This window comes from Pagrus pagrus, assembly GCF_965226575.1.
Source record: "Pagrus pagrus genome assembly, chromosome: 3".
Lineage (NCBI taxonomy): Eukaryota > Metazoa > Chordata > Actinopteri > Spariformes > Sparidae > Pagrus > Pagrus pagrus.
The window spans coordinates 2,591,554-2,615,991 of record NC_140187.1 but is presented as its reverse complement, the minus strand read 5'-3'; the positions used below and the strand labels follow the sequence as shown (position 1 = coordinate 2,615,991).

General features: G+C 38.5%; 3 protein-coding genes across 3 annotated transcripts in view; all 3 read left to right on the top strand.

Moving 5' to 3' along the window:
* LOC311255347 (neural cell adhesion molecule 1-like) overlaps nucleotides 1–14,092 on the top strand; it is an 18,654-nt gene extending 4,562 nt beyond the window's left edge. The window contains exons 2-7 of the mRNA XM_084349759.1: nucleotides 746–1,069; nucleotides 4,188–4,499; nucleotides 8,464–8,739; nucleotides 11,016–11,033; nucleotides 12,641–12,751; nucleotides 12,945–14,092. Coding sequence (XP_084205885.1) covers nucleotides 746–1,069; nucleotides 4,188–4,499; nucleotides 8,464–8,739; nucleotides 11,016–11,033; nucleotides 12,641–12,751; nucleotides 12,945–13,000 — 1,097 coding nt within the window. The 3' untranslated portion in view covers nucleotides 13,001–14,092. The remainder of the gene's footprint in view (nucleotides 1–745; nucleotides 1,070–4,187; nucleotides 4,500–8,463; nucleotides 8,740–11,015; nucleotides 11,034–12,640; nucleotides 12,752–12,944) is intronic.
* LOC311254815 (butyrophilin-like protein 2) overlaps nucleotides 1–24,438 on the top strand; it is a gene marked incomplete at its 3' end in the record, with an annotated part of 74,882 nt that overhangs the window by 48,101 nt on the left and 2,343 nt on the right. The gene's annotated exons all lie outside the window — the stretch shown is intronic.
* On the top strand, nucleotides 14,400–17,552 carry LOC311255350 (V-set domain-containing T-cell activation inhibitor 1-like). Its single transcript, XM_084349763.1, has 3 exons — nucleotides 14,400–14,584; nucleotides 16,415–16,738; nucleotides 16,981–17,552. Exons 1-3 carry the CDS (start codon nucleotides 14,515–14,517, stop codon nucleotides 17,013–17,015), a joined length of 429 nt encoding a protein of 142 aa, XP_084205889.1. The 5' UTR covers nucleotides 14,400–14,514; the 3' UTR covers nucleotides 17,016–17,552.

Genomic DNA, 24,438 nt, shown 5'->3' with positions numbered 1-24,438 from the left:
CTCAGTCCATCATCCGCCCTGAGCTGTATGAACATGAACTCACAGTAGTTTCACATCGTCCTCATTGTCTCTCTCTCCGTCTGTCTTTTTGTCTTTTTCCTGGAGGTTGGTGCTTGTTAGCAACATGTTTGCATGCTAACACACTGACCAACATAAAACACTACAGTTATATATTATTAAAAACTAAAACTGAATGTCCATCATTGGTCCTCAAAGCCCAAGATGACGTCCTCAGATGTCTTGTTCTGTCCACAACCCACAGATATTCAGTTTACTGTCACAGATGACAGAAACAGGAAATATTCACAATCAAGAAGCTGGAACCAGAATTCTGACTCTCTGTCTGAAAAAACATTTTAATCATGTTGAAGTGAAGATTAAATGAATAAATCTTCATAGGATAACAGGATAGTTTGGTGGTTAGTTGTGCCTTTGGATCCAGTCCAATAAATCAAGATGAATGAATAAAACTACAACTTCTCCTGGTGTTATAAAGCTGAAGAGTTTCCAGCTGAACACATTTTGTAAAATTCAAACACAAGGCTCAATAACAAACCTAATAAACTACACTGTAAGCTTAAATACACTTAAAATATGTCAGTACAAGCACGACACAACCAAAACTATTATGTTAGAGGAAACAGGTGTTGAGTTATTGTTGTGGTGTGTAAAGTTGTTATCTGACTTTGTTTCCTGATGACTCTGCACGTTAACATACTGAGTAACACATGTTTTTATCTTCCAGGCGTCAGAGTGGTCGTGAAAGAAGGCAGTGATGCTGTTTTACCCTGTTCCCTCAGCCCCAAGGAGGACATGACACTAAAGACCTTTGAGTGGAAGAAAGATGGTCAGAAGGAGGTGTTCTTTTATAACTCAGGCATCTTCACAAGTCAAGATCAGCAGTTCACAGGTCGAGTCTCACATTTTCAAGATGAACTGATGAACGGCGACGCCTCCATAAAGATCCATAATACAAAGATGGCCGACAGCGGGAACTACAGCTGCATTTTTCCAAATCTTCAGCCGAGACAAACATTCAACATTGAGCTTGTTGTTGTTGTTGTTGTTGGTGAGTGCTTTCATTGAACAGTTAGAGACGAACCCTCATTTACTGCTGCGACTGGTTCAAGAGTCCCAGATGGACTTTTGTTAAGTGGTCAGAAGACACATCTGGCAGGGCCTCGAGCCCACAGAGCTGCAGCCACATCTGGAGAGATGTTGATTTAGTGTTATTGTCAGTCTGGAGCCTGTAGTTTGTGTTAGTTTTAAATTGCATTGTTGGTGTAGTGTGTTGGGATACTGAGAGGAGTTTCTAATATTAAGTCCACCTTAATTTAAAAGAATTGATTGAGCTTGATTAAAATATTTCTTAGTAACACAGTTCAGTTCAGTTTACTTCCAATAAATGCAGGAAAAATACAAAAAATGAATTGTCACAAAATTAAATACAAATCGCGTGATGAGAGAAAGTACTGGAGAGTGAGAGAGAGAGAGAGGTCAAAAAACTATATGGCTCCACTCCCCGCTTGTCCTGACTGACCACAAATTCAAATTACCTGCAAAACACTGGCGAGAGAGTGACCCATTAAAGGTGCAGTCTGCACAAAACCAAAATACATCCGTCCACTAGAAAGTACCACAAATAAACTATAAAGGGTAATTTTAGCTATCCACAAATATTGAAATTACCCAAACATGTAGTTATTGCCTCTCTATAAACAAACCGTATGTAAAACTGCAAATAGTGTAAATATTTTTATCCTTATTCCTTCTCATGAACTTAAATTATCCTGTCAACAAGAAAACTGCATTTAGGCTCCTACAAGTGTGAACACATGCAGCAGCACAGAAGGCAAAATATACAATGCAGGTATCAGAGCAAAGTAACGTCAGTGAGACGTTATATAGAGAATAAACAGCTGGAGGTTTGATATGAACACAGTGTTCACACTATAGATCACATATATACAGTACAGTAGTATAAATATGTTGATGTATATATTGTAATTTAATACAGTCCTCTCTCTGACACTCACACTCATTTTTTTGACAATGCAGTAACACCTGTTTGTGTGGTTGTAGTTAGTACTGGTGAGGAGACATCGTCTGATCAATGATAAGAGCTGTCAGACCGACAGGTTCTTAAAATGTTTCCTGGTTTTGTTTCCTTCATGATTACTGAGAGCAGTGAACTCAGAGATCGAGCTGTCAGACTTCACACAAACAGAGAAGCAACTTTCAGCTCACGTTATTCACTTGAGTCTGATCGCAGGTTTATTCACCCAAACAGACAGAAAACTCAACTGTACACAGCCTCAAGATGAGCTGTTTCTTGCCGTTGTTTTGTTTATTAGTTTGGGTCTATTATTTTGTCTAGTCCGCCGGGCAAGTGAGCTGGTAACGGGCAAAAAGAACTGGGTATTGCCCTTGGGCGGACTAGTTTCTTTTTTCTTTTTGTTTGTTTGTTTGTTTGTTTATTTGTTTGTTTTCTGCGGCAAACCCCCACTTGATCACAGTCCAGGGTATAAAGTTTAAACAGTTTTATTACAGGGTGCTGCTTGACAGGTTATAGGCCCACTTGTATCTCCTCAGTTTACGTCATCAATATCACTAGCAAGGCCAGGATTACGTTGTACAAACCACTCGTGACACTGCAAAAGGTTTACACACTTGGTGAACTTACACGCTTAAGGTTTGCACACAACTCAGTTTCACTGCAAACATTTTAACCACATCACACCTTATGCCTGCCTTGATGGCTTGACTGAAACTTCAACCTGAGACTGTGAACAAGTGGGGGTTTGCCGCAGAAAACAAACACACAAACAAACAAACAAACAAACACACAAACAAACAAACAAAAAGACAAAAGAAACTAGTCCGCCCAAGGGCAACACCCAGTTCTTTTTGCCCGTTACCGGCTCACTTGCCCGGCGGACTAGACAAAATAATAAACCCAAACTAATAAACAAAACAACGGCAAGAAACATCTAATAGGCCGCCGATTCTCTGCAGAGACACAAATACAAACCTTCAATACTTTATCACGTCCATAAAAATATTTAAGAGTTTACAGCATATCACAACTTTAAAATACCTGGTCTGCCGAATTGTGCCCGTTCACCGGCTACCAGCTACTCACAACCCCAGCGGGCAACAAGTCTGAAAAATATAAAAAAAACAGTTCATATCAAACAATAATATAATGATATAAACCCTCAAAACAGGGTCTCAGCCCACCAGTTTTCCCTGGTTTCCCTGCATGCCCGCCTGCCTCACTCCTCCGGCCGGAACCAACAAACAAAACTCTTGTTCCTTCTACAGGTAGGCTTATTTCTACCCGCCCCTTAACTTCCTGCACCTCCCCTTCCCCACTCGGTGCCACCTGCCACATGTGAAATAAAACCAAAGTGAGGAGCCATCGTGAGACTGTTTTTATAGCCTATTTCATTTTCAGCCGATTTAAATTAAATAAAATAGCCTAAAATAAAATAAAATAAAACATTGAACAACATTCAACCACTCCCTCAGAGGCTAATATAAAAGAAAGTGATGTTAAATTCAAAATGAAAAGACGACCACATCTAAAACTCTGTCAGTGATTTTTATTACAGCCGTGTTACTTCCACCCCCCTCCAACAGCACTCCAGTCAGAGTTGACGTTGTTTGGTTCATTTTGTTGCATATCATTCTCCCTGGCCGAATAAATTATTTTTAAATTTCCAACTACGTCTGGTTTTATGTTGCGCCTCCGTCCCTAGACAGAGCTGGGTCGTAACAAGAAAGTACAGTGAACATATTTGAATTACAAAGTAAAAAAACAACCTGTGTGTTGCAGCTGAGGAACAGGATAGTTTGGTGGTTAGTTGTGTCTTTGAATCCAGTCCAATAAATCAAGATGAATGAATAAAACTACAACTTCTCCTGGTGTTATAAAGCTGAAGAGTTTCCAGCTGAATACATTTTGTAACATTCAAACACAAGGCTCAATAACAAACCTAATAAACTATACTGTAAGCTTAAATACACTTAAAATATGTCAGTACAAGCACGACACAACCAAAACTATTATGTTAGAGGAAACAGGTGTTGAGTTATTGTTGTGGTGTGTAAAGTTGTTATCTGACTTTGTCTCCTGATGACTCTGCATGTTAACATACTGAGTAACACATGTTTTTATCTTCCAGGTGTCAGAGTGGTCGTGAAACAAGACGATGATGCTGTTTTACCCTGTTCCCTCAGCACCAAGGAGGACATCACAGGAATGACCTTTGACTGGAAGACAGATGGTCAGAAGGATGTGTTCATGTATGTTTCAGGCATCATCGCAAGTAAAGATGAGCAGTTCAAAGATCGAGTCTCACATTTTCAAGATCAACTGAAGAACGGCAACGCCTCCATAAAGATCATAAAAACAGAGATGGCCGACAGCGGGACCTACAGCTGCATTTTTCCACATCTTCAGCCGAGACAAACATTCAACATTGAGCTTGTTGTTGGTGAGTGCTTTCATTAAACAGTTAAAGATGTCCGCTCATTTACTGCTGCGACTGGTTCAAGAGTCCCAGATGGACTTTTGTTAAGTGGTCAGAAGACACATCTGGCAGGGCCTCGAGCCCACAGAGCTGCAGCCACATCTGGAGAGATGACCTCTGTATCAAACATGCCTGATATCAGAGACACACTGCAGATTATGTCTCTCTGCACAATGAAATTTCAGCCGTCTATAGTAGATGAAATATGACTTTTACACAGTATTACCTGTCTGTTTCAAAACAATCTAACGTGTTTGTTTTGCCTTTCAGGTCGAGTCTTAACCTCTTGGGTTTCATTTTGATTTTGTGCGTCTCTGCCTCTTAATATTTACTCATTTTAAACTGTATAATACAAAGACCACGAGGAGCTGATACATGTCCACTACATCACTGTAAAGCAAACACTCTGAGGTTTATCAGCTGTGTTGATCTTATTTAAAGCTCAGAGAGAATTGAACTGGTGAATGATTAAACAGAGAAAAAGTAAAAGTTTAATTTTTTTTGCTTGTTTCATTTCATTTCTTAAATTAAATGAATAAGTTATAATCTGGGCCATCAGGCTGAAATTCACAGGATCTCTCCCTCAACTTGTCTCAAATGTCCGAACCAAATTTTAGGCTGACAGACAGAAGAGGCTCTGAGATATTTTAGAAAGTGCAGTACAGATTATCTCCAGCAGATGTCCACAGAGCTCTCTAAAACTTCTCCAAAGTTACCAAATGATGATAATAAATCCCTTTAAGATGCTGAAAAATGTCCCTCAGTGTTAAAGTTGACGATAAAAAGATGTTGCGAGTGTTTAAATAAAGATTTACATATTTATTATCATTGAATCATGTCTCCTTAAACATATCAATAAAGTTTCTCTGTTATGTGGGTGTCCCGCTACCACAGGAAGTCCGACAACAGCCACTTCCATATATGGTCACACAGGTAATTTAATTGGCTGCTGACTCAGAGTGTTTTCACGGTGCTGACTGACCATTGGATGAGAGCAGCTGTCAATAACACACTTGTGGCGCTCGCGTTAAGATGCTGTCCTGTGATTGGCTGATGGAGTTAAAAGCCCGTTAGTTTCGTCCCTTTAGGTCGTAGAAAGATGCTGATTGGTTGGTTTTGTTCCGGGGCGTTTACTGATTTCAGAGATACTGAACATCATTGGTCAAATCTTTTGTCGATACTTTAAATTGATTAAAATGAAGTTGTTTGGAAAGTTTGACGAGCGGCGCTAAAAATAAACGAGCGACACAATCGACTTTTATTGTGGTGGTTTTAACTTCCGCTTCCGTTTAAACGCGCTGGATTTAATGGGTGGACTTTTGTCTTTAAAACGAGCCGCTGTTCGTCTATAAATGTCTGTTTTTACACCTATAAACACATTTTAACTGCGGCTACACAGGCTAGCTAGTAAGCAGCTAACTGTTTACTGCCGTAAAGTGAGACGCTGCTGTTGTGATGTCGTAAATCTTTATCTTAGGTTCCTAAATGTGTTGATAAAACGAACATGTCAGCTTTCAGATGAGGTGTAATATGTGTGTGTTGACTTCTGTCGTCAACATGAAAATATGTTTTATGTTAATTTATTAACTTTACACGTAAATATCGGGTCGCGTGCATCCTCCGCACCTTATAACATTAAGAGACAGAACAGGTGAAAACATCACAGGTGAGTCTTTTGATTCTGATGACGTCACTCTCCACCTCTGCAGGTGTTTCTGTAAATGTCTTCTCAGGCCTGTCAGTCTGAACACTAACATCTGTGGGCCTGAACCTCTCTGTGTTGAACTGACTGGGATCACTCGTCACTTAAAGGTGGACACGTTTATTATATTATAGTTATACAACAACATCTTTTAAGTCCAAGAAGCCTGTGTGTTATTTAATCTAATGCTTTTATTCACATTGTCTAATTACATGAAGAAGTAAATTAATTAATTACTGCATTTCCCAAAAAGCCTCCATATAAAGTCTTTTTACTGACGTGACAGAATAATTTAATCTACTTTATTAATGTAGTTTAGTCCCAGGTTCATTCTGGGTTCATGAATTTTAACTTCATGTTTAATATTTATGTCGCGATCCTTCTGAGTCCCAACATCATAATATTCCTTTTATTCTTTTTTTTATCTCAGTAATGATCAAATAGTTTCGCTGTAAGCTGAAAGAAGCTCTTTCTGAAGCAGCAGTGACATTTGAAGCCTCTGACATCATCAATGTACTCGTCATCATCAAACTTCACCTGATATTCTTCACCTGACACGAGCTCTGACACAGCGGCAGCCATCATATGGTCTTTTTGAGGTTCCCTAACTCAGGACAACAACTCCTGCACACTGTTGACCTCAATCAGGAATTAATTTAATAATGTTTTGGTACAAAGAGCTTCATCAGGTTCCATCAGGGAAATGCTGAATGCTTCAATGTTGCCTTTTGTTTCCTCCTTTAGTGTAAAAATACACTGAACTAGGTTTGTCAGATCCAGAAAATAATGATAAATCATAATATTATTTTTATAATACTTAAAATATGCTGAAAACTTTTAAATTGGCTCTAAAACAGACTGGAATCACTTTTTTCTTTTATTTAAACATATATTTATTGCATCACAGATATTTTAGTATCACAGGAAAGATGCAGGCTCATCTTGTAACAATTCAAATTAAATCAAGAAATCAATATGACTCTACGTTATTGAGCTAGACATCTTCAAATAAATACATTTTATTCATATATATTGTTTTATGTTTTATGTTCTATTTTCTCATTTATGTACATCACTTTGTCCCTGTTTAAAGTGCTTTATAAATAAAGTTGAGTTGAGTTGAGATATAGCCCAAAATCACAGTCACATCGCCTCAGTGGGCTTTACAATCTGTACGGTGAACGACATCCTCTGTCCTCAGACCCTCGATTCAAGTGAGGAATAACATAACATATTGAGAAAAAAAACCTTTTAACAAGATGTTAGAAACCTCAGGAGGAGCTACAGAGGAGGATCCTCTCTCAGTAATAGATGTTGCATGGACAGAAACAACATCAAAATCACAGTTTACAAGTTGCATTGACAGAATATCTGATACAAATTATAATATATGTAAAGTGTGTGGATCCAGGAGACGACTGAGCAGGACGAGGCATCGAGCCACACGACCTCCTCTCCATCATGGTGACCTGGAAGAGGGCAGGACACACATAATAGCAGTAAAACAGAGAAGATCAGAGTGAGGAGGCATCAAACTTTACAAAAATACAGATATAAGGAGAAGAGAGCAATGATCCAGCAGAGCCCAGGGTTTGAAGATCCAGATCCATCAATATGTGAGGCAGCAGGAGCCAGGAGAGGTAGATGTTCCCAGGGGCCCGAGGTCCATCAGAAGGGAGCCTGAGTGAAAAGAAAGGAGGAGGAGGAGGAGGAGGAGGAGGAGGAAGCTGTAGAGAGTGAGAGCGACACAGCTTGCAGCTTGTGTGGACAGAAAACAAAAACAAAAGATAGTGAAATGCAACGATAATCAGAATATGCAGATTGTTAAATACAACAACCCAGTTAAATCTCTCACAACCTTCTCTTGGCAGAAGTTCAACTAACTTTATGGTTAATTTTTCTTTCAGGCAGCATAATTAAAGTAGTTCTCACTAACATGTGACACATCAGGTGTGTTTACCTTTGAACACTATGTTTCATATTTTATTACAATCTTTATAGTTCAGTTTAACAAGTTCACTGTATTTGTGTGTCTGCCTCAAACTGGAAACAGTTTAAAATGTTTGAAATATCGTCCCATAAAATGATGCTGGAGGCTTTTATTGTGTTTTTCTCTTCACACTGTAAACTGTATACAAGCAGAGTGTGGATGAACAAAATCCCAATGTTACATTAATAATGCTGAAATTGTCTCTTTATAATCTTTTGTTCATAATGTGTTCACAGGTGCAGCTCCAGAGCCAATTATCAAGAGACCTCATGATACAAAGGACTGGTCTCTGCTGCAGTGTGAAGCTCATGGCACTCCACTTCCTACAGTAGAGTGGAAGGACAGTGATAATAACACTCTTCCTGCTGAGAAGCCACGGATCTTAGAAAGAGGAAGATATTCATACATCACTGTCAAGATTACTGTGACCAAGACCGACAACTACAGCTGTGTAGCTACACAGGTGAAATTCAGCCATCAGATTGCTGCTGTGACCTCTGTGTATATCCAAGGTGAGATTCTTCCTAGTTGTGATTTAATATGTGAATAATTTTAAATGTTTTAAACTGAGTGAAAAATTCCTTTATAGAAATGATGGCGTTAGTTCATCAATCAACAGGTATTGGAGAGACAGTTAGACGAGTCTGCTGATAAATAACAGAACAAACTTGATGGTTAATTTTAAAACTCACACACACACACACACACACACACACACACACACACACACACACACAGGTGTTGATGGTTATACACTGGGTGTTTGTGTTGAATAAACAAGTTTTCAGGATTAAATAGAGACAGAAAATAACTTTGTGTTCAGTCTGAATTCACCTTTTAGGAGCATGAACATCATTAATTATTGTCTTTGTGACGATGAACAACGTTTATTAATTATTAACACTATATGTGCTGTATGTGATTTGCAGTTAGATTCCCAGTATTACACTCACTCTCTTTACAGTAAATATGTTTCAGAGGAAACATCTGAGGACAGTTATGAAGCTCATTGAGAAGTTTTGTGCATCATGAATCTCATAGTATCAAACTGCAACACACACAAATCTTTATTTTACTTTATATTTCATCATAAAAGTGAAAAAAAGTTTGAGTCAGAACAGTTGTGTTGGATTGCATCAGATCATTAATGTGTGCCTAATAAAGTGGCCACAGTGTGTTTGTTAGTCTGTGTGTAATTATACATGACTACAATATGAGCACATACACTTGATTCATGTGTTCATTTAGTTAATTAATCAGAGAAACTGTGTTCACTGAGAGAGAAACTCTTAGTCCTGAAACATCTGAGCTCTGTCTCCTCGAGTCACACTGGTGCTGCTTCTGGTTCTGATGCCACAGGATCTTCATCACTAAATCTTTGTCTCAGTGACATAAAGAATGATGTTGGTACCAGCTCAGGTCCACTGAGGAGCTCAGACTGAAAGTGGTCCTGAACTCTGAGCCTCCTTTTCTGTGAAGTTTGTTTTTGTAGTTTTTTTGTAGTAAGTTTTTGTAATAACTACGAGGTGTAACTGTTGAGTCACTGACTGAACCAACTGACAGAACCGGGTCAGTACAGAAACACAGAATATGAGCTGCTGAGTGAGTAGAAGAGGAAACAGAAGATAATGTGACATGACACTGATCTGAAATGATGAGTTATGATGAGTGATAATAACAACATGAGTCATTAAACATCAGCACACATTTTAACTCACTGACTAAATATTCATGAAACGTTAAAGACAATAAATCACTTTTAGTGCTGTTGAGTTATGTTTTATCAGATTATATAATATTGCTAGAATTATAAGTTATTGAAGTTACAGAACAGTTGTGTTGGATTGTTTTAGATTAGAGCTGCGAGGTACGGCCTTAAAATTATATCACAATAATTTTAGGCCACATCCTGATATAAGATATGTATTTTAAATCTTCTCAAAAGCGCTTCATAAATGTTAGGACGGGGCCACAAAATCAAATATCTCAATGAGTGTGTCCTACTGTGATATCAGTATTGTAGGGATGACTGAGATTTCTGATAATAATCATCATTAATGTGGATATAATGACTCAGTGGGTAAAGAAAGTATCAGAACAAGTAGATCAGTCTGGTGAGTTCAGAACATGACGTCACTTTACTGTAATGAGCCTTTAAAACCAGGAGCAGACAACAGTTATGATATATCACCATGTGAGAAAATCAAATATCTAAGACAACATATAGTCTCATATCATGATAACAGTATATATTGTATATGTTGCTCAGCTCTGCTTTAGATTGTACAGGTGTTCCTATTAAAGTGGCCACACCCGAGCCCTGTTAACAGAAGGGGACAAGCTTTTAATGACCCTGTGTTTCACATTTCATAACACATTTTCTTTATTACTTTAATGTAAATAGACGACAAAGTTCACATGACGTCCTTTAATGTTTTTTTAAGCACAACAAATGTGTAAAAGTTCAGGAGCTGCTGTAAAGTCTTCACTGTTGATGTGTTTCTGTCATGATGTGAGTCAGAAAAAGTGTTTCAGCTGTAAATAGTTACAAACTCTTTAAAGAGAAGTTAGAGAAGTTGTACTTGTCTTGTTCTATCTAACGATGTAACGAGGTGTAATTAAGGCTTCTGTTTCTCTGTTCTTCATGTTTCTCTCCTTCTTAAACACACTGTAATCCTCATGTACAAGCAGAGAAGTGATGAACAGGAAACATCACCACGTTTCATTTATAATCCTGTAATTGTTCTTTATAACTGATGTCTCACTACATGTCTTGTTATCTTCACAGGTCCAGCTCCAGAACCAGGTGAGATTCTGTTCTAGTCGTGTTGTCTCACAAACAGCTGGAGGAGTGAGTGCAGTCAGTAGTGTAGCAGTGGATGAGTGAAGATGTGCTGTGTGGATGTTGAGCTGTAAAAACAAAGCAAAGGAAACCAAAAGCCACGACACAAAGATGTGTGAGCAGATGTTCTGAAGGATTTCTATACATGGAGCACATCAGGCCCAGGTGTGTCCCATGCTGCTGATGAAGCTCCCAACAGGTGTGCAGCCCTGGAGACAGAAAGCACAGCAGCAGCAGAGTGAAGCCGTCAGAGAGGCCGTCACTGTCAGCTCTGTTTAGATTAGAGAGATTAGAGAGAGACTTTATTAATCCCAGTGACAAACTGCAGCGTTACAGCAGCCGAGTTACACATGAATCACACAACAAACAGCATGAAGACACTCAGACAGGAAGAGAAGAGTTTACTCACTGATGACTTTATTATTTTATTTCTCAACTACAAACTGAGCTCACACTGAAAACTAGGAGCAAACTTTAACTCTGAATATACACAATGATAGTTCCTGTAATAATATGAGATCATGGAGGCTTTGAACTGAGCTTTTACTGGACAGTTAACACTTGTCATTAGTACCATTGTATTCAGGCTGTAACTACGAGTCTCCAACATTAATTATCAGTTTATAATTGTAGTCATTGTGACTATTAAAGCAGCAGAAGCTGATCAGAGATCTCCTGAAGGATTTGATGCTGAAGGATGAATTCAGATTCAGAAATCATGAGCAAACCTGATGTTTCACAGCAACATAAATGATCCAACTCTTCAACATGTTCCTGAAATAAAACATGGATCCTGCTGTGATCTTTACTGAGCTTTTGTTAGCTGAGACAGAAGAATTGTTCTGATTATATTATTTAACATCTGTGTGGAGAGATGTGAAACTGTGTCTCAGTCTATATGTGTCTGTAAGAATCTCTAAATATTGATTCTGTTCTTTTATTAATGAGTTAAAGTATATTTATGTTTAATAGTCGGAGCTTCGACAGACTCACGCTTCATAAAACCTGTGACTGTGTGTTGATCTGCTCCCATCAGGCCCAATAACTGTGGAGCCGACCAGCACCAAGAAGCTCACAGTGATTTTAACCTTCATGTTTCTGGACAGTAGTCAGTGGTGGAAGAAGTACTCGGATACTTTACTGAAGTGACAGAAGCAGAAACACAACGTAAAAATACTCTGTTACAAGTAAAAGTCCACCTGAGTAAAAGTGTAAAAGTATCAGTAAAAGTGTTGTGAAGAAGTTTTATATTTTATCAGATGATCCTGTGTTTTTACTGTCAGATCAAAGTGATGAATGTAACTAAGTCCATTTATTTCTTCACTGCTGGGACCAGAACCAGAAGCAGCCTCTGAGCTGTGGAGCCCAGCAGGAGGAAACTGGACCTGAGATCAGAGCTAACATCACTGTTCCTGCTCACATTCATCCCAGTGGAGTTTTCATGTGAAACAAGTTCAGATTTCAGGAGCAGACTCACCTTTAGTTGTTCTGTGTGAGCTGTGAGGTCCAGTCTGCTGTTTATCATCTGCACTGACACTCTGACTGATGCTCTCACTGTTCATCTGTTTCAGGGTCGTCTGTTGGAGCGATTGTTGGTGCAGTTCTTGGCACTCTTGTTGTTGTTATTATTCTTCTAGCTGTGCTTCATGTCACGGGTTGCATGACACTCAATTGTAAGAAAGGTAAGATTAAATATTGTATCAACATATTAATGATGAACAGACACCACAACTCATTCTTTATATGTATCTGATGTTCAGAGTCTTGACAGTTGTTTTATTCTCTCTGACATTAATCATTCTGTGTGTATTTACACTCAGAGTAGGATCAGGTCAGGTGGGACTTTCACTTTAACTTTGTTTTTGCTTCCTGCAGACAAGAAGAAGAGTGTTGGAGCAGAACTAACTCGACTGAATTCATCTGATCCATAAAAGTAACCAGCTCTACATGTGCTGTGAAGTGTTCTGCTGTGTGTGTTTCCACCATGCTGGATGATGGTGAGGACATTTTGTCTGGTCTTCTCTTATTTCAGATAATTTGAGGATTAAAACTTGTTTTTAAAGTTTAAATTAATTTTAGGTTCAGGGTTAAGGTTGTGTTGAGGCAGATAGTTGAGATGGAAGGCACTTTGACGATGTGCATGTATCTCATTAACACGACCTCAATCTTTCCCTGGACTAAAGCAACTGTTTTTATAAGACGACCTCATGATCTGAACCTTATCAGAAGTATTGAGAAGAGTATTATAACAGCATGTCTGCTCGATGATCTACAGAGTTAACTTACAATTAATATTCAAAATATACACATATACAGTCCTCGCCTTTATCTCAAAGCAAATAGTGTCCAAGTCAAGTGTAGGACACAGAATCCTGTCATTAGGGACTTAATGAAACCAGAACAAGACCGTCCAAGTTTTATAAACATGTTCAGAGCCGAGGGGCTCGGACCAAAAAAGTACCGTCACACGTCGGTGGTTCAATCCCCGGCTCCTCCCGTCCACATGTCCAAGTGTCCTTGAGCAACAGGCTGAAGCCCAAACTGCTCCTGATGGTCAGATTAGCACCTTGCATGGTAGCTCACTGCCATCGGTGAGTGAGTGAGTGAGTGAGTGAGTGAGTGAATGGATGAATGAGGGCAGCAGTGCTGTATAAATGCCGTCTATTGACCAAATATTATCAGACTGCTTGTAGTGCTTAAAGCTCCTGACTGAGCTCCACATGTGCTTTAAAGCCATCAGACTTCGCTGAACTAAAGCCTGCTGTTAACACTGTCAGTCAGTGTGAACACTTTGCAGCTACAAGTAAATATAATGTGACTTTTATATTTGTTGGCATTATTTGGTTCGAGCCTGTATTGGTTCTTTATTATGTTTCCAGGTGCTCAGGCAGTCTGTCAGGTCCAGTTACACACTGATGTTTCTGTTGTTCACTGATGATGCACTTGTAGTGTATCAGGTCACTTCAGGCAGCGCTTCATCATTTCTGTACAAACGTTTGAATAAAACATGAAAAATGTCAAAACTGTGTGTTGTGACTGTTTCTGATGTTTCTGTGTTCAAACTGTGATCAAAGAAATAAAAGTGATTTTAATTTCTGGGTGTGATTCTGAGATGATCTGTATTTTACAGCAGCTGTCAGGACACCAAAGAGACAACAGTGAAGTACAGACACCTGACAAATCTACCCAAGTACAGTAACAAAGTATTTGTACTTCGTTACTTCCCTCCTCTCAGTGGGCCAACACCCAGACAAAATACGATGGCAGCTGCAGGCCTGGTGATGGCGCTTTTATTCTGAAAGGTTTGTACCGGGAGTGGCGCAGCTTCAGGCTGAGGAGCAGAAACAGGTTGTGATGAAGCAGTCAGGGTGTTGAGGAGCGTGTGAAGCTCCGTCACATAGAGACATCATCAGTGTGGTGAAGTCCTCAGAGGACATCGACAACTATGGAGCTTGTTCCTCTCGTGTGTCTCTGTCTGCTGAGCTGCTCTGGAGAAACGTCTGCTGCTGGAGACGGTAAGAAAACTGATCATCACTCACTGAGAGTTTTTCATTCTCACTTTATTTCATCTGAACAGCGGAACAATGTGGAAACATGCTGGATGTTCATCAGCTGCTTCCTGCTTTAGTGCGTACGAGACACCTGCTCAGCGCGCGGTGACGTCACATGTACCCTGATGATCAGCACTCATCGATAGTATTGATTGGATCGATTACAGAAGAATTACAGCTGGATGATGCTGAGTTTTAATCTCGAAATGCTCTGTAATGGTGTCGTCATCACTGCTGTGCGTGTACGTGCGTGCGTGTGTGTGCGTGGGCGTCGTCTCCATCCTGCTGCAGACACGCACAGTTTCACGGAAACGCTCGTGCAGACATGAAACCTTCAGGATGTTTTGATTGTTGGACTTTGACTCTTAAAGTTCAGTTCACTTTGAACTAAAGTAGTTCCCTCAATAAAACAGAGACGTGACTCAGATGTTCATCAGGAAGGACTTGATAGTTAATGACTCGTTAATGAGTCACAGATAGACTATATAGTAGATAATGAGTGACCACAGGACAGACTGGGAGACACGTTATCGATCAATCATCAGCCGATGATGAGTTCATGATGACGTTCATTACTGATTAGCTTCGGCTATAAATGCTGTAGTGTGCAGCAGGTTTAGCACAAACGTGTCCCTCAACAATTAAACATTAAATACATTAATACATAAATAAATATCTGTGGGTTAGAGTCACTTTATTCATGAGTTATATATGAATCAGTGTGAAACATAATACTGAATAGTTACCAAGTCGGCTCATTAGTTAATCATTAGTTAATCATTAGTTAATCATTAGTTACTCTTTAGTGAGAGAGAAGAGAATAAACAGTTTAATCTGAGTGCTGTCCTTTATTTTTATTTTTATTTTTTACTCTGTAGTGAAACATAATACAGAGTAGTTACCAGGGGCGTTGCTAGGCCTGCAGCTTTACAGGGGCATTGTTCTGTGATCATAAACTGTCTGTGATGAAAAATAGACTCATTCATGAAATTTCATCTGGAATTTTACAGGTGGACACAGCGCATGTTTACCGGGACACGTGCCCCGTAAAAAGTGTCTGGCTACGCCCCTGATCCTGACATGATTTTAAATCAATTGATCACATGACCTGGAAGCTATTGAGCTAACATGCTAATATTTACACATAAAAATTAATAAAAAATAATAAAAATTAATAAAAATTATGAACAGATGTAAAATGCAAAAACAAGAGGCGTATCTCATGCAGCCAGCGCAGTTACATGATCCTAGTTACCAGGTAGACTCATTGATTATTAATCATCATCTGAATAGTTAACTAATGATTAAGTAATTAGTAATTAATACGTTGTTACTAGTTTGTGCCACTCAGCTTCTCAGGTAATCAGCAGCAGCTCATTAAGAAAGTGTTCAGTATGTTGATTCACAGATAATTATTAACGAGTCATCACCTGATGATTAATGAATATAGTATCTCAGCCTGTTCTCTAAAATTATCTGCTGTAAAGTCCTTGAATCCAAGTTAATCAGGAATTATTCATTAACGATTCATTAATTATCAGGTTGTTCCTGATTCATTCCTCACTCCCTCCTCAGTAACTACTCATATTGTTGTGTACCTCATTGTAAAGTGTTGCTGCTGTATTATTAACTTCAACCTGTGAACAACTGTAGCAATATGTTTCAGTGGTTTTATGAAATGTGAACCAAAAACAAAGCAACAACCACAAATCACACAAAAAGTCATCAGCAGGTCGTGCTGGGATGTTTGTTTGTTTGTGTGTTTGTTGTTTAACTTGTTGTATTTTCTTCCAGGGCCAGTTGTCGTCACCGTGGAGGAAGGAAGTGACGCCATGTTACCCTGCTCCATCAGCACCAAGGCGAACATTGAGAAACTGACGTTTCACTGGAAGAAAGATGGTCTGGAGGTTTTCTTTTATCAGAACCACAAACATTACAATAACGGTGGACAAACAGGTCAACACAGACAGTTTGAAGGGCGGGTTTTTCATTTTGACGATGAACTAAAGCACGGCAACGCCTCCATAAAAATCACCAAGACACAGCTGGATGACAGCGGAAACTACTCCTGTACTTTCCCCCCCAACAGAAGTCCATCCAGCGTTACTCTTTATGTGGGTGAGTGTTTCATCAAACAGTTTTGAAGACTGATGCGACTGTTAAAGTTCTTACATTTATTCATTTAAAGTGTTTGTGTCACATTTCTTTCTCATACCGTCTCCAGACTTCCTGTTAATGTCAACAGTAAATTATTAAGTCACATAATAATCACACTTTTTTCCCAGTATCACATGTTTTCCACGTTGGTAATATCATATAATCACTCTGACATAATTATTGTGTTGTGTTTTCCCTTTTAGATCGTGACCCAAAGCGCTTTGTGTTAACCTCTTGAGGCTCATTTTGATCGTGTGTGTTTCTGTCCCTCAATATCTGAACATTTTAAAGTGTATAATAGTCCAACAAGACCACGAGCAGCTGATACATGTTCACTGCATCACTGTAAAACACTGTGAGGGTTCATCAGGTGTGTTGATCTGATTTAAGACTCTGAGAGAGTTGAATTAGGAAATGATCAAACTGAAAAACTAGAAACTTTCTTGTTTTATTTTTTATTAAATATGAATTTTAAAATTAAATGAATAAGTTATAATCTGGGCCATCAGGCTGAAATTCACAGGATCTCTCCCTCAACTTGTCTCAAATGTCTGAACCAAATTTTAGGCTGACAGACAGAAGAGGCTCTGAGATATTTTAGAAAGTGCAGTACAGATTATCTCCAGCAGATGTCCACAGAGCTCTCTAAAACTTCTCCAAAGTTACCAAATGATGATAATAAATCCCTTTAAGATGCTGAAAAATGTCCCTCAGTGTTAAAGTTGACGATAAAAAGATGTTGTGAGTGTTTAAATAAAGATTTACATATTTATTATCATTGAATCATGTCTCCTTAAACATATCAATAAAGTTTCTCTGTTATGTGGGTGTCCCGCTACCACAGGAAGTCCGACAACACTCACTTCCATATATGGTCACACAGGTAATTTAATTGGCTGCTGACTCAGAGTGTTTTCACGGTGCTGACTAACCATTGGATGAGAGCAGCTGTCAATAACACACATGTGGCGCTGAGGTAAAGATGCTGTCCTGTGATTGGCTGATGGAGTTAAAAGCCCGTTAGGTTCGTCCCTTTAGGTCGTAGAAAGATGCTGATTGGTTGGTTTTGTTCCGGGGCGTTTACTGATTTCAGAGATACTGAACATCATTGGTCAAATCTTTTGTCGATACTTTAAATTGATTAAGATGAAGTTGTTTGGAAAGTTTGACGAGCGGCGCTAAAAATAAACGAGCGACACAATCGACTTTTATTGTGGTGGTTTTAACTTCCGCTTCCGTTTAAACGCGCTGGATTTAATGGGTGGACTTTTGTCTTTAAAACGAGCCGCTGTTCGTCTATAAATGTCTGTTTTTACACCTATAAATACATTTTAACTGCGGCTACACAGGCTAGCTAGTAAGTAGCTAACTGTTTGCTGCCGTAAAGTGAGACGCTGCTGTTGTGATGTCGTAAATCTTTATCTTAGGTTCCTAAATGTGTTGATAAAACGAACATGTCAGCTTTCAGATGAGGTGTAATATGTGTGTGTTGACTTCTGTCGTCAACGTGAAAATATGTTTTATGTTTGTTTATTGATTTTACACGTAAATATCGGGTCGCGTGCATCCTCCGCACCTTATAACATTAAGAGACAGAACAGGTGAAAAACCAGGTGAGTCCTGATTCTGATGACGTCACTATCCAGCTCTCATTGATAGAAAATGGCTGTCATCAGCTCCACAGGCCTCAGTATCATTCAACACACTTACATCTGTTGAGCTAAACCTCTGTGTGTCATTCTGCTGTGTTACACATCTGGAGACAACAACATCTGTTCAGTTTGTGTCAGTGTTAAAGATTTGCACTAAAAACTGCCTTTATATTATATTTATAATGACAGTCAATAGAAACTGTAAATATTGTGCTTTGATCATCTCAGTGACAAAAACACATTAAACACTCAATATTCCAGTTTATCAGGTAACCAGAGATGGCAAAAGTACCCAGATTCTTTACTTGAGTAGAAGTAAAACTACCTGTGTAAAAAACGACTTAAGTAAAAGTGAAAGTACTGATCCAAATATTCACTCAAGTAAAAGTAAAAAGTACGGGCTCTGAAATCTACTCAAAAGTATTATTAAAAGTAAAAAGTATTTCTATTGCACGATTCACTGCAAAGCTAATAACCACACGATAATTTATAGGAATCCATTTAATCAATGTTATTGTTTGAACAAACACAAGATGTATCCTAATGTACTTTACCATAGTCAATTGTAGGCATTTGTATTGTACAGGTCAGGTTCACACATCACACTTGGTCTGATTTACTGGCGGACAGACAGCCGTGTCTCTGTCGTGCCTCTCTCAAGATTTTAGCGGGAGCCTGCGGGAGCCCGTCTTTGCCTGTAGCAAACACAGGCTACAGGCTGCACGTGATGTGCATATGTCACAGCGCCCAAAAAAAAGAGAAAGACAGATTTATTTATTTTTTTAAAGTAACAAGCCTTTTTGGGAAATGTAAGGAGTAGAAAGTACCGATATTTGTGTTAAAAATTTACTGAGTAAAAGTAAAAAGTTGTTAGAAAAATAAATACTTTTAAAAGTACAAATACCTGAAAATTATACTTAAGTACAGTAACGAAGTATTTGTACTTCGTTACTTGCCATCACTGCAGGTAACATAGATAAAACTAACCAGTCTCATTAAACAGACCAGGAATTAATCTTCATGAAGGTTTTAATGATCAGATTGTGTTGAAACTGTTCAGAGATGTTGATTCAGTCTTATTGTCAGTTTGGAGACTGTAGTTTGTGTTACTTTTAAACTCCATTGTCTGTGTAGTGTGATGGGATACTGAGAGGTGTTTCTAATATTTATCCACCCTCGTTTGACAGAATTAAACTATGAAAATATATAAAAACAATATCTGTTCAATCTTCCACAAACTTCTCTTGGCTATAAAGCAGAATTTCAACTAATTTTATGATTAATTTTCCATTCAGACAGCTATATTAAAATATTTCTTACTAATTCAGCTAAATCCATTGACATATCAGGAGTGCATACGTTTAAAGATGTGTTTAATATTTCATTTATACAATTTCTAAAGTGTAGCTCTTCAAATTTAGCAGAAATTCACTATATATGAGCGTCTGCCATGACATGAATCAGAATCTGCCTCAAACTGGAAGAAATTAAAAATGTTTGAACTATCATCCTGTCAAACAATGATGGAGGTTTATATTGTGCTTTTCTATTTCTTTGTTCCTCTGTATTTTCTCTTCACAATTTAAATTATATATACAAGCAGAGTATAGCTGGAAGATACATCCCAAATTCTTTATTACGCTATAATTGTCCTTTTATTGCCTGTTTTTTGTTCACAGGTGCAGCTCCAGAGCCAAATATCAAGACACTTCATCAAACAAAGGACTGGTCTCTGCTGCAGTGTGAAGCTCATGGTGATCCACTTCCTACAGTTGAGTGGAAGGACAGTGATAATAACACTCTTAATGCTGATACACCTCAGATCTCAGAAAGAGGAGGTCGTTCATACATCACTGTCAAGATTACTGTGACCAAGACCGACAACTACAGCTGTGTAGCTACACAGGAGACAATCAGCCATAGGATTGCTGCTGTGACCTATGTACTCATGAATGGTGAGTGGTATTTTAGTCTTCAGAGTATTTTAATGATCCATGTGTTTTAAAAAGTATAATGAGTTCAGACTGAACACTCAGGTAATCGGCTCAAAGTCTGTTGATGTTGAAAATGTTTCAAACTGAAGGAACTCTGAGACTTAAAACAGAAAAAGCAGATAAATGTGTTGTGGATGGAAATAAGAAGAAGAAGTGGAGTTCATGTTTGTGCTGCTGAAACATTCACTGTAAAAACTCTCCAGCTGTTAAATTAACTGGAATAAAATCAACTTTAGTGTTCAGTCTGAATTCACCTTTAAGGATCATTTACATCATTCATTATCTTCTTCATGTTGGATGTGACTACGTACAACTGTGATGATACATGACTACAATATGAGCACATACACTTGATTCATGTGTTCATTTAGTTCATTAATCAGAGAAACTGTGTTCACTGAGAGAGAAACTCTTAGTCCTGAAACACATCTGAGCTCTGTCTCCTCGAGTCACACTGGTGCTGCTTCTGGTTCTGATGCCACAGGATCTTCATCACTAAATCTTTGTCTCAGTGACATAAAGAATGATGTTGGTACCAGCTCAGGTCCACTGAGGAGCTCAGACTGAACGTGGTCCTGAACTCTGAGCCTCCTTTTCTGTGAAGTTTGTTTTTGTAGTTTTTTTGTAGTAAGTTTTTGTAATAACTACGAGGTGTAACTGTTGAGTCACTGACTGAACCAACTGACAGAACCGGGTCAGTACAGAAACACAGAATATGAGCTGCTGAGTGAGTAGAAGAGGAAACAGAAGATAATGTGACATGACACTGATCTGAAATGATGAGTTATGATGAGTGATAATAACAACATGAGTCATTAAACATCAGCACACATTTTAACTCACTCTGACTAAATATTCATGAAACGTTAAAGACAATAAATCACTTTTAGTGCTGTTGAGTTATGTTTTATAAGATTATATAATATTGATTGAATTATAAGTTATTGTAATAATAATGTGACACTTAATGTGCCGGTTATCTCTGTTGTTGTTGTCGCTCTGATATATTATTATAAAACACGTTCCTGCATCTGGAAAGACACAAACAAAACAGCAGCTGCTGAACCTTTACACAGTATCAGCAGCTCAGTTTAATGTCACTTGGTGCTTTATAACTTATTTGTTGTCAGTCAGTCTGCAGCTGTTGTAGTTGTTTGATTTGATGTTTGATGATGAATCTAAATGATAAAACATGAACAAACCTGCAGGTTTAAATAAAATAAATGATGACGCTCTTCTTCCTTTTTGAGCTGCTGTTGAATACAACAGAAGAATTATAACAGATGTGATGATCAGTTTTCTGTTCTGGCAGCTTGAGACTGTTGATCAAATACACTCAGTGGACACTGTATTAGCTTCACCTGTACAATCTGTGAATGAGATCAGATTCAACACATCTTTACTACATTGAGTAAATTAACGAGACAGAGAAATTCAGTTTAACGTCCAACCAGAGGTGTAAAAAGCAGCTGTGAGCAGATTGTGTACATACAGTATGTACAGGTGTAATAAAGAGAATAAACTGTGAGGGATGAAGACACTAAGATATAAACAGTGTGAACACGTGCAGCAGCACAGAAGGCAAAATATACAATGCAGGTGTCAGAGCAAAGTAACGTCAGTGAGACGTTATATAGAGAATAAACAGCTGGAGGTTTGATATGAACACAGTGTTCACACTATAGATCACATATATACAGTGTGTACAGCAGTATAAATATGTTTATGTATATATTGTAATTTAATACAGCAGCTCTGCCACTAATTCTGTTTTCATTAACTTTATAATGTTCAGTTTGTGTCGACTTTGTCTGAAACGTGTAAATGAAAGTGTGTGTTTATTACTGAGGTCAGTTAAAGCTGGTGTTGTACTGAACTACATCACACTGAGAGGTGTTTCTGTTTTTTTGTCCTCCCTGTTCGCAAACATGACGGGTCAGAACATTAGAAACACCTCTGAATATAATACAGTCCAGTTCAACAGCGTCACTAACTACGAGCTCAGCGATAAAGATTTTATTTAACTAACACCTCGATGACAGTGTCGACAGAAACTGAACATTAATTCATCATAAAAGTGAAGTTAAAGTCAGAACAGTTGTGTTGGATTGTTTCAGATTAGAGCTGCGAGGTACGGCCTGAAAGTTATATTGTGATATTTTTATGCCACATCCTGATATACGATATGTAACTGGATATTTTAAATCTTCTCTAAAGCGCTTCATAAACATCAGGATCATCATTAATGTGGATATAATGAGTCAGTGGGTAAAGAAAGTATCAGAACAAGTAGATCAGTCTGGTGAGTTCAGAACATGACGTCACTTTACTGTAATGAGCCTTTAAAACCAGGAGCAGACAACAGTTATGATATATCACCATGTGAGAATATCAAATATCTAAGACAACATATAGTCTCATATCATGATAACAGTATATATTGTATATGTTGCTCAGCCCTGCTTTAGATTGTACAGGTGTTCCTATTAAAGTGGCCACACCCGAGCCCTGTTAACAGAAGGGGACAAGCTTTTAATGACGCTGTGTTTCACATTTCATAACACATTTTCTTTATTACTTTAATGTAAATAGACGACAAAGTTCACATGACGTCCTTTAATGTTTTTTTAAGCACAACAAATGTGTAAAAGTTCAGGAGCTGCTGTAAAGTCTTCACTGTTGATGTGTTTCTGTCCTGATGTGAGTCAGAAAAAGTGTTTCAGTTGTAAATAGTTACAAACTCGTTGTAGAAGTGAAATGTGTCTGAAATATGATCCTCTGTTGAATAATGCTGGGAGCTGTAACTGAGCCTCATCATGCTTTTTATTACTTTTTTGGTTTCTTGTGTTTTTCTTTCATCTTAAACTCGCTCTAATCAACAAGCAGAGATGTGATGAACAAAAAACATCCCAATATTACATTTCTGATGCTGAAATTAAATCTGATGTCATCTTTTGTTTCTATCATGTTCACAGGTGCAGCTTCAGAGCCGTCCGTCACAACACTTGATCAAACAAAGGACTGGTCGCTGCTGCAGTGTGTTGTTCGAGGCGCTTCCCCAAAACCTAAAGTTGAGTGGAGGGACAGTTCTGGAAACATCCTTCCTGTTAAAGATCTGAAGGTCACAGAAAGAGGAGACAGCTACGACGTCGTCCTCCAAACTACTGTGACCAAGACGGACAACTTCAGCTGTGTCGTCACACAGCAGGAAATCAAACATCGAACTGATGCCTACATTTATGTGCACATGAGTGGTCAGTGGCATTTTAATCTTTCATATAATATTAGTTTTCAAAAATTGACTAAAAGTGTGAAAAGAAAAAAAATCATGTAATGATAAAATGATAGTTCCACGTTACAACAGCGCAGCTCTCAGACTGGGACACAACCAGGAGACACACAGTGAACTAAACAACACAGTGATTTATTTCCAACAAAGACACAAACAGCTGGAGGAGTGAGTGCAGTCAGTAGTGTAGCAGTGGATGAGTGAAGATGTGCTGTGTGGATGTTGAGCTGTAAAAACAAACCAAAGGAAACCAAAAGCCCCGACACAAAGATGTGTGAGCAGATGTTCTGAAGGATTTCTATACATGGAGCACATCAGGCCCAGGTGTGTCCCATGCTGCTGATGAAGCTCCCAACAGGTGTGCAGCCCTGGAGACAGAAAGCACAGCAGCAGCAGAGTGAAGCCGTCAGAGAGGCCGTCACTGTTAGCTCTGTTTAGATTAGAGAGATTAGAGAGAGACTTTATTAATCCCAATGACAAACTGCAGTGTTACAGCAGCCGAGTTACACATGAATCACACAACAAACAGCATGAAGACACTCAGACAGGAAGAGAAGAGTTTACTCACTGATGACTTTATTATTTTATTTCTAACTACAAACTGAACTCACACTGAAAACTAGGAGCAAACTTTAACTCTACATGTAATTATATTTTATGAGTTCAGATCAAAGTAACTAGTAACTGTATCTGTCTGATTAATGTAGTGGAGTAAAAAGTACAACA

Bases quoted from the DNA above. Each gene is read 5' to 3' on its own strand.
- LOC311255350 (XM_084349763.1), top strand. From the start codon at position 14,515: ATGGAGCTTGTTCCTCTCGTGTGTCTCTGTCTGCTGAGCTGCTCTGGA. The intron at 14,585-16,414 runs GTAAGAAAACTG...ATTTTCTTCCAG, and splicing joins AACGTCTGCTGCTGGAGACG to GGCCAGTTGTCGTCACCGTG. The intron at 16,739-16,980 runs GTGAGTGTTTCA...TTTCCCTTTTAG, and splicing joins CAGCGTTACTCTTTATGTGG to ATCGTGACCCAAAGCGCTTT.